Genomic DNA, 10,204 nt, shown 5'->3' on the forward strand with positions numbered 1-10,204 from the left:
TGTAGTACTTGGCATGAAGAAAGGAAATGGCTGTGTTCATTTTTCCTGACACTGTTCAATGAAAAGCAACACTGATATATTTACATATAATTAAATTTCCTGTATGTTTAGGTTATTCCTAAAAGTCCAGAACATGCACCAGTACTACTATAATGCGTGGGATTGTCCCATGTGTTACGTAGGAATATTTACCAGTATGGAAAGTAGTGAAGAAGTGTCAGTTCCAAAATTGGTTTAACTCATTACACCTTCTAAATTTGATTTCATCTGACTTAAATGGTGGAATATTTTGAAAAACTCTTTCCTTATTAAGATAGCATGGTAACAACAGTAAATGAGTTGAAAAATAATTTCACCTAAATGACATCACTACCAAAGACCTTTCTGTTCTATTTCTCTTCTAGTATATTTAATATCCCTATTAAACGTCCTCTATTTGATTTCTTTCTCCTACGTGATATTGTATCATATTTGTATATCTTCAGTTCAGTTCAGTTGCCTAGTCATGTCCGACTCTCTGAGACCGACTCTCTGCGACCCCATGAATCGCAGCACGCCAGGCCTCCCTGTCCATCACCAACCCCCGGAGTTCACTCAAACTCATGTCCATCGAGTCGGTGATGTCATCCAGCCATCTCATCCTCTGTCGTCCCCTTCTCCTCCTGCCCCCAATCCCTCCCAGCATCAGAGTCTTTTTCCAGTGAGTCAAGTCTTCACATGAGGTGGCCAAAGTACTGGAGTTTCAGCTTTAGCATCATTCCTTCCAAAGAACACCCAGGGCTGATCTCCTCTAGAATGGACTAGTTGGATCTCCCTTCAGTCCCAGGGACTCTCAAGAGACTTCTCCAGCACCACAGTTCAAAAGCATAAATTCTTCGGCACTCAGCTTTCTTCACAGTCCAACTCTCACATCCATACATGACCACTGGGAAAACCATAGCCTTGACTAGATGGACTTTTGTTGGCAAAGTAATGGCTCTGCTTTTGAATATGCTATCTAGGTTGGTCATAACTTTTCTTCCAAGGAGTAAGCATCTTTTAATTTCATGGCTGCACTCACCATCTGCAGTGATTTTGGAGCCCCCCAAAATAAAGTCTGACACTGTTTTCACTATTTCCCCATCTATTTGCCATGAAGTGATGGGACCGGATGCCATGATCTTCATTTTCTGAATGTTGAGCTTTAAGCCAACTTTTTCACTCTCCTCTTTCACTTTCATCAAGAGGCTTTTTAGTTCCTCTTCACTTTGTGCCATAAGGGTGGTCATCTGCATATCTGAGGTTATTGATATTTCTCCCAGCCATCTTGATTCCAGCTTGTGCTTCTTCCAGCCCAGCATTTCTCATGATGTACTCTGCATAGAAGTTAAATAAGCAGGGTGACAATATACAGCCTTGACGTCCTCCTTTTCCTATTTGGAACCAGTCTGTTGTTCCATGTCCAGTTCTAACTGTTGCCTCCTGACCTGCATATAGGTTTCTCAAGAAGCAGGTCAGGTGGTCTGGTATTCCCATCTCTTTCAGAATTTTCCACAGTTTATTGTGATCCACACAGTCAAAGGCTTTGGCATAGTCAATAAACCAGAAATAGATGTTTTTCTGGAACTCTTTTGCTTTTTCCATGACCCAGCAGATGTTGGCAATTTGATCTCTGGTTCCTTTGCCTTTTCTAAAACCAGCTTGAACATCTGGAAGTTCACGGTTCACGTATTGCTGTTGTTAAAAGTATTTATATATATATATATATATATATATATATATATATATATATCCATTTTAATAGCTGCATGATGTCTCATTAAGATGATCCTCTATAATTCCTTTTTTTCCCCACTTTTGGACCTAGAAGTTGCTTCTGATTTTTTGGTTATATGTAATTTGATTTGCATTCCTAGAGTCTCCCCCATTCTTTGAGGTATTTCAGAGCATAAGTATTAGAACAGTGGGTTGTTAGGGCAAGTTAAGTTGTGGGATTTAAGTGAAAGTACTGTTGTTTCTTATACAACTAAACTAGATTATTTCACAAGCTTCTTTTTGTGAATGCAAAGCACAATTTGAGGAACCTGGTAAGGTGAAAAAGTGAAGTTCTGGCCTTTTTAAGCCAAAGGCATATATATATACATTAAATCTGAAAGAAAAAAAAAGGTGGGGGGAGGGTGAAATCACTCAGGAGAGAGTTGTGTGGGATGAGAAGAGGACCCGAATCAGCCCTCTGGAGCACAGCAGACTGAAACAGAAACCATTCTGGGAATGAAGTCATTCATAATGACGGACCAGTTCTGGTGGAATGGTTGTCCCAACCCTTAGTTCTATGGGTTGAAGCATGCATGAGAGCTGAGGAGGATCTAGAAACATAGTTAACATTCAAAACACACCCCACTCAGATTAAATCCTACCAAGTCCAAACTGTTGTTGTTTCTCTTCCCACGATATCCCCACCAGCTCTTGAGATGTCTGATTCATAAGATACAACTTGAAAGCTATATTAGACTGTTCTTTCAATATTCTTGGCCATGAAGGGAAGGAGGAAGGCAGAGGAAACAGTAACTAGAGTGGGGTAAAGGTTAGCAACTTTGTGAGGCTGCGGAAAAGGAGTCTGGAAAGAGGAAGGGGTCAAAACGGAATGTGGGTAGGATTGAGTTGACGAAATCAAGGAGAACGTCTTCTGAGATTGAGGGGAAAAGTCAGTGAGGTTGGGGGCAGATTTAATAGGATTGTGACTGTGGATGGAATATAATTAGATAGTCTCACTTTTCTCCAGGAAGTAAAGGTGAGGTCATACTCTGGGAGGGTAGGGGGTGGGTGGCTAGGTGGTAAGAGGACTGAGGAAGGAGATGAAATTAGAAAGTTTTGGTTGAAGAATGGGAGAAGGAGGAGGCTAACACATACAGAAAAGGGACCTCAGATAATTCTGAGAGAGCAGATGCGGTTTTGACCATGAATGTGTTATGCCTAGCCTGTTTAGCATCTGGTACTAGAGCTGACTAAAATTAAGTATTCAGTGAAAGCGTGCTTGTATGATTTGTTTCAGCTCTGTTGCTTTTATAAAAAGAAATATCCTTTTCCATTCATTTACTACTTGCTTGGTGAGAACTGGAAGCATCTAACCTCAGGAAGACCTGAAGAGGTGCTTATTGCTTAGTCACTAAGTTATGTCCAACTCTTTGCAATCCCGTGGACTGCAGCACGCCAGGCTTCCCTGTCCTTCACCAACTCCTGGAGGTTGCTCAAACTCATGTCCATCGAGTCAGTGATGCCACCCAACCATCTCATGCTCTGTCTTCCCTCTGCTCTTGCCCTCAATCTTTCCCAGCATCAGAGTCTTTTCTAATGAGTTGGCTCTTTGCATCAGGTGGCCAAAATACTGGAGCTTTCAGTATAAGTCCTTCCAATGAATTTTGACTGCTTTAGATAGAAATAATCTATTTGATATTTGAAGTGAATAGATGACCATTTCTCTATAGTTAACCTTTGTTCAGACAAAAGTTGATTAAAACTCTCCAATTCAAAGTTAATCTTCTTAAAACACTTCAGTGCACTCCCTTGCTCAAAAGTTTTCCTGGACAATATCTAACTTAAAGTCCACACTCTGCCTACCTTTAAACTTTCACAGCTAGCTCTCCACTGCAACATTTACTCTATGCTTATGCCTGCATATATGTACATGTATATCGTGTGTTCATTCACTCAGTTGTGTCCGACTCTTTCCAACCCCATGGACCGAAGCCTGCCAGGCTCCTCTGTCCCTGAAATTCTCCAGGCAAGAATACTGGAGTGTGTTACCATTTCCTCCTCCAGGGGATCTTCCTAACCCAGGGATCAAACCTAGGTCTCCTGCACTGCAGGCTGATCTTTACCAGAGTCACCAAGGAAACTCCACGTATGTGTTTTTTTAAAAAATAATGTTTTATGCACACTTATTTTTTTAATTTAACAAATCCTCTCAGACCATCCTACGTCTATTTATCTATTACATATCATTTATATATCTATCTAAAATAATCTTATTTTCAAAACTGTATAATATTACTTCAGAGTGCTACACTGTAACTTACTTAACCAGTCTCCAATTGGCCACTTAAGTTGATCCCATCTTTTTGATACAATGAGTAAAATTATAAGTAATATTTGTCTATATATCAGTTTTCTTATGTGCAAATATGTCTTTAAACTTCCAGAAGGGAGAGGTATGAGTAAAGCCTATTTTGAAGCTGTCATTACAATATCTTCTTTAATTAGTGTAGCAGCTTATGCTTGCAACGGATAACAGTGCTTTACTTATCCCCTTCCAGTTCCTCACCAATACTCTTATCCAGCATTTTTTATCTTTCCTAATCTCTGAGAAGAAAATTTTGTCATGGCTTAAAATTCTATTTCCGTGTAGTTAATTGAGCATCTTTTCCTATGTTTAAAAACCATTTGTGGTTTTGAGAACTATGTTCATATGCTTTGCCCATGTTTCTTTTATATCACAATTCTGCTTATTTGGTGTGTGTATTGTGTGTGTTAGTCACTCAGTCATGTACGACTCTTTGCGACCCCATGGATTGTAGCCCGCTAGGATCTTCTGGCCATGGGATTCTCCAGGCAAGAATACAGGAATGGGTTGCCATTCCCTTCTCCAACCCAGGGATGGAACCCAAGTCTCCCACATTGCAGGCAGATTCTTTACTGTCTGAGCGGGAGCTCTTAAATATTACAAAAAATAGCCCTTTGTGATACGAAATGCACTTTTTTTTTCCTTTTACCAGGTTACTCTTTTTCTTTCATTCTGCATATGGTCTTATCCTTTTCTGACCATGTAATCCCAATCCTTTCTAAGCTCTCCTCCTAATCTTTTCCTTCTTGAGATTGTACCCTCCGAGGAAACTGAGGGTTCCGTCTTCACCTGTCTCCTCTCTGTAAGCAGATGTCACACTTCTCAAAGACAGATCATGTTTACATCTACATGACCAATGCATAGTAGAGTCTCAGTTAAACTTTGTTGATGGAGTAGGAAATGGCAACCCACTCCAGTATTCTTGCCTGGAAAATCCCAGGGACAGAGGAACCTGGTGGGCTACAGACCATGGTATCACAAAGAGTTGGATACCACTGAGCGATTAAGCACATGCACTCAAACTTTGTTGATGATAATTGGAGCAGTTCTGACTATGTTCATATCAATTCATTGCCACAAGTGTACCCATCATTCTGTATTTCTTGGTTTATTTATCCTTGGTTTCTTCAAGTTTATGGAGGTTTTGCCCACAGCAGTTTTATGGAATCAGCACAAACTACTAATGGTGAACATGAGTTATCTTGCACTTGAAGAAGATGTGTTGGTCACATGTTAGGTCAACTGTCACGTTGGCTACTGGCACTGTGTTCTTTATATGTTGCTAAGTAGGACATTTTTCCTCATGGCGTCCCAGAACTGTCAACAGTGAGAACATTTCTGGAGACCAGTACAGTGACCTTGCAATTCTGAGAGGAGACTGTGATGGTGAAGATCCAGTAGTCCCCCCTTACCGGGCATACAGTCCAAGACCCCCCTTGGACACCTGGATCTGCAGATAATACTGAACCCTATGTTTACTGTGTTTTTCCTACACATACATACCTGTGTTACTGTTTCATTTATAAATAGGCACAGTAAGAGATTAATAACATAACTAATAATAAAGTAGAACAATTACAACAATATGCTATAATAAAATTTATGTGAATGTAATCCCTCTCAAAAATCTTATTGTACAAATTTAATGCCTTTTCCATTTAATTAAATACCTGCCCCCTCTCAGTGGCTATAACTTGGCAGTTTGAAGTGTGACAGCAAAACCAGCACATTTTTTTTCCTTTTTCACAATTTACGGATGAATGATTTATTCTTCCTGTAGATGTTAGCAACCTCAGCAGTTTTTTCTTATTAAGTAAAGTTTTACATTTTCACTTAAAGGAAGCACTTTATGGCTTTTCTTGGGCATATTACAATTACCAGCATCGCTACACTTGTTAGAGCCATCATGAAGTAACACAAAGGGTTACCGGGACACGAATGTTCATCTGATGACTGAGAGGGTCACTAAGTGACTAGCAGGTGGGGTACACAGGACAAAAGGATGCTTCATGTCCCAGGCAGGATGAACAGCATGGTGCAATATTTCATCACACTGCCCAGAACTGTGCAGTTTAAAACTTATGAATTGTTTATTCATAACAGTAATATTAAATGGAAAAATGTTTGAACCATGGTTGACTGCAAGTAAGTGAAACTGTGGAAAGTGACACCATGCAGAGGCCTACTGTGCCAATGATTTGAAACCTTTTGGACAATCAGCCCTCCATCATTCAGTCTCCACCAGCCTTCTGACCTCCAGATAAGGGGGAAGATGATTTATATGTTCACAGAAACAAGAGAACACAAAGCAAGATAATTACATGAAAGGAAATGTAATCTCTGCCTTGCCAACTTAAAGATACAGTCTGTTACATCCAAGACACTGGATAGTAGCCAACAGAACTTGATGAACACATGTTTTTGTAGGTTTCGTTTTTTGGTGTGTGATTTTGTAGCATTTTAATTTTCACAATATTATGGGCAAAAGATTTGTAATATAGTAAGTGAAGAAAATTCACATAGCAGTTAAATTTGATAAGTCAAACAACCCCCAAGATATCCTTGGGCTATGTTATCTAATTCAGTATCATTTTATGAGAGGTTCCCTGGTGGCTCAGTGGTAAAGAATCCACCTGACAATGCAGGAGACTCAGGTTCAATCTCTGGGTCTGGAAGATCCCCTAGAATAGGAAATGCCAACTCGATCCAGTATTCTTGCCTGGAAAATTCCATGGACAGAGGAGCCTGGTGGGCTACAGTCCATGGGGTCACAAGGAATTGGACATGACTTAGCAACTAAACAACATCATTTTATGAAAATATCAAGATTCAGAAAGGTTTGGATTTACCAAAGCAAACAGAAATGAAATTCAGGTCTCCTAATTCTATTTTTTTGGCTGTGTGGGCTTCTCTAATTGTTGTGCACTGGTTTAGTTGTGGCATGCATATGAGATCTTAGTTCCCCAACCAGGGTCAAATCCTCTTCCCCTGAATTGCAAGGCAGATTCTCAACTACTGGACCACCAGGGAAGTCCTGATATTAGATGACTGACTGTATACTGATACATTTTAAATATTTAAAATGTTTATTGGGTAGATCATTTGTAATGGTTTCCCACCTAAACTTTTTGATTGGCAATCCTAATCATGCTAGGGAGGGTAATTTTACAATAAATCTGCATGCCAAATCCCTGTAAGAGAGCTTGCATTTATTTTAGTTTTTTCTGTCCAGATTTCACAGTGACTATCGAGCATTCACAAGCTGTCTTTTCAGAATTATTTATGAAATAATTTGATCTTATCAGCTATCAATATCTGATTTTAAATATGGTCTGTATTAACATTGGCAATATTAGGAAACATGAAATATTATTTCACCTTAACTCAGGTGAAAAAATTTAAGTTTACATTTGTCATGTTCCAGTCACTTTAGACAAAGTTTATAAATTTTAAATACTTTTATTTTTAATCAGTAAATTTTATTTCATGTCTTTATATGTGTTTGATGATCAATAAGATTCAAAACCAAAACTTTTTTTTCATTGAATTTAGTGCCACAGTCCTATTTTTCTGTTGAAATTTTACAGCTTATTGACTTGACTCTTAAGAAATTTATCATCTATAGATGATATGTATGTATGTAAATTAAACTGGCAGCTCTGAAACAAATTTGCTCATTTATTTCTGGACTTCAAAGGAATACCTCCCTGCCTGCAACCACCTCCAACAAAGGAGATATATATTTAAATAATGTGGCTAAAAAAAAATTTCCTATAGAGATCAGTAGCTTACAATACAATATTGTAATTAGTCTCCAATTAAAATAAATAAATTTACATTAAAGCTTCAATAAACAATTATGGACAAATAAAAATAAACCGGGGGGGGGAGAGATCGGTAGCTTAATAGCTAATGATAAAGACTGGTTAAATCAATTAAGGTACATAAATATGAATACCATGAAAACATTAAAAATCATGTTTTAGGAAAAAAATCAATGACATAAGAAAATGTTCCACATTTTCAAACTGTGAGACCATAAAATGAGTATATTTCATAATAACAAAACAGAGGTTTATAAAGTAAAAGCTCCCTCTTTTATATATCCCCATCCACTAAAATAGTAACTCGGCTACTAAAATACTTTGCTAGATAAAAGTTATCTCAGCTGGAAATATTATAGTTAATTTTGATCATCTCTTTCTTTGTGCTTTTAGGTACTTTTATTTTCCTAAATGAACTATATATTTTTTTTAATTAACAAAAATGATTCCAGTAAAGCCATGTATATAATAACAACTTTGGCATACTTAACATTCTCCATTACAAGTAGCAATTTCTGTATGTAGATGTCTAGGAAAAACAGTGATTTAAACTATAACCACAAATACTTTACCTTGGAGAAGGGAGATTATAATTACAACCTTTAGTTTGGAAGTTGGAAAAAGAACATCTGATGCCCTCTTGTGGTCAATAATTTTGATAAAGTGATTTTCATTGAAATCCAGTCTTAACTAAGAGAATAATACCATAGCTCTGTCGATAAGGGGCTTCCCTGATAGCTCAGTTGGTATACAGTCTGCCTGCAATGCAGGAGATCGTGCCTGGTTCCGATTCCTGGGTTGGGAAGATCCGCTGGAGAAGGGATAGACTACCCACTCCAGTATTCTTGGGCTTCCCTTGTGGCTCAGCTGGTAAAGAATCCACCTGGGTTAGGAAGATACCCTGGAGAAAGGAAAAGGCCACCCACTCCAGTATTCTGGCCTAGAGAATTCCAGGGACTGTTTAGTCCACGGGGTTGAAGAGAGTCAGACACAACTGAGCGACTTTCACTTCACTTCACTTCAGTTGGTAAAGAATCTGCCTGCAGTGCAGGAGACCTGGGTTCAAGCCCTGAATCGGGAAGATGCCCTGGAGAAGGAAATGTCAACCCATTCCAGTATTCTTGGCTGGAGTATTCCATGGACTAAGGAGCCTGGCAGGCTACAGTCCATGGTGTCGCCAAAGTTGGACACGACTCTGCAGTTAACTAGCGCTACTGAAGAGCACAGTAACATTGAAACCAGAAGTCTCTGAGGTTTAAAGGTAAATTTTCTGTTGAGATTGCAGACATTTTGAATACCACATACCCTGAGAGCTATGTATCTTTATGATTTGTGCACTTTTCTGGTAGTCTATACACAACAGAATTTACCAGCAACAGGAATATCTGGAACAGCCAAGGACATCCAATGTTTATTAGCAAGTGTTGATTTTTCTGATCAAATAATTTAGGACTAGAAATTTAAAGATGTGTATAATGAGAAAGTGTAATCATCTTAGTTTTTAAAAATATACCTTCGGGGAAAAAATACAATTTTTTTTTAAATCCAAATTTTTCTCTTTTTGTTTTTGTAGTTCAAGTACACTTACGAGACTGATGGCACTACAGTGGTATAAATACGAAGGACCACTGAAGAATCTGAAGTACTGTACTGTTTGACTTTATTTTAGACCACTAATAAAGACTTTTAAAAATTCCATCGAATAGCTCAGACTGTAAAGCGTCTGCCTACAATGTGGAAGACGCGGGTTCAATCCCTGGGTCAGGAAGATCCTCTGGAGAAGGAAATTGCAACCCACTCCAGTACTCTTGCCTGGAAAATCCTATGGACGGAGGAGCATGGCAGGCTACAGTCTATGGGGTCGCAAAGAGTCGGATACGACAGCGACGTCACTTTCACTTTCACTTTAATAAAGACTTTAACGTGTTGAAGAAAAAAAGCACAAGGCAGAGCTTAGAGCATCTACAAGGACATTTCTGCTTTATGCAGTGGCACTAGGCATAGTCAGATGTCTTATCAACATTTGTACAGGCCAAATTCCAGGCTAAGAAAATCCTATGTATAGTGACTTTGATGACTGAAAGATGTTTCACTGTATTTATATTTTCAATTAGGTACTACTAACAAATTTTAGACTTTTTATATGAATCACTTGCTACTATAGCCTTTGGGAAAGTTATGGTTAATAAAAAAATTTTTTAAAGAAAAATGGAAATTGCTACATGGCTTTTTCTTTGCTAAATATTTAACTAAACACTGCAGTGAGATATCCCTTTCACTC

The 10,204-nt window shown here is 38.5% G+C and overlaps 1 protein-coding gene and 1 long non-coding RNA gene across 3 annotated transcripts in view; one reads left to right on the plus strand and one right to left on the minus strand.

The window, feature by feature from the left end:
* The window catches only part of CXADR (CXADR cell adhesion molecule), a 65,089-nt gene extending 54,957 nt beyond the window's left edge, over positions 1 to 10,132 (plus strand). For both annotated transcript variants that reach the window (XM_086322028.1, XM_086322035.1), the window contains one exon: positions 9,497 to 10,132. In XM_086322028.1, the coding sequence (XP_086178154.1) occupies positions 9,497 to 9,538 (42 nt within the window). In that variant the 3' untranslated portion in view covers positions 9,539 to 10,132. The remainder of the gene's footprint in view (positions 1 to 9,496) is intronic.
* Positions 1 to 10,204, minus strand: part of LOC147380240 (uncharacterized) — a 679,399-nt gene that overhangs the window by 508,150 nt on the left and 161,045 nt on the right. The gene's annotated exons all lie outside the window — the stretch shown is intronic.

Source organism: Bos grunniens, chromosome 1 (genome assembly GCF_055505025.1).
Source record: "Bos grunniens cultivar Pamir isolate PY7600 chromosome 1, Bosgru_T2T1.0, whole genome shotgun sequence".
In the NCBI taxonomy this organism is placed as follows: Eukaryota; Metazoa; Chordata; class Mammalia; order Artiodactyla; family Bovidae; genus Bos; species Bos grunniens.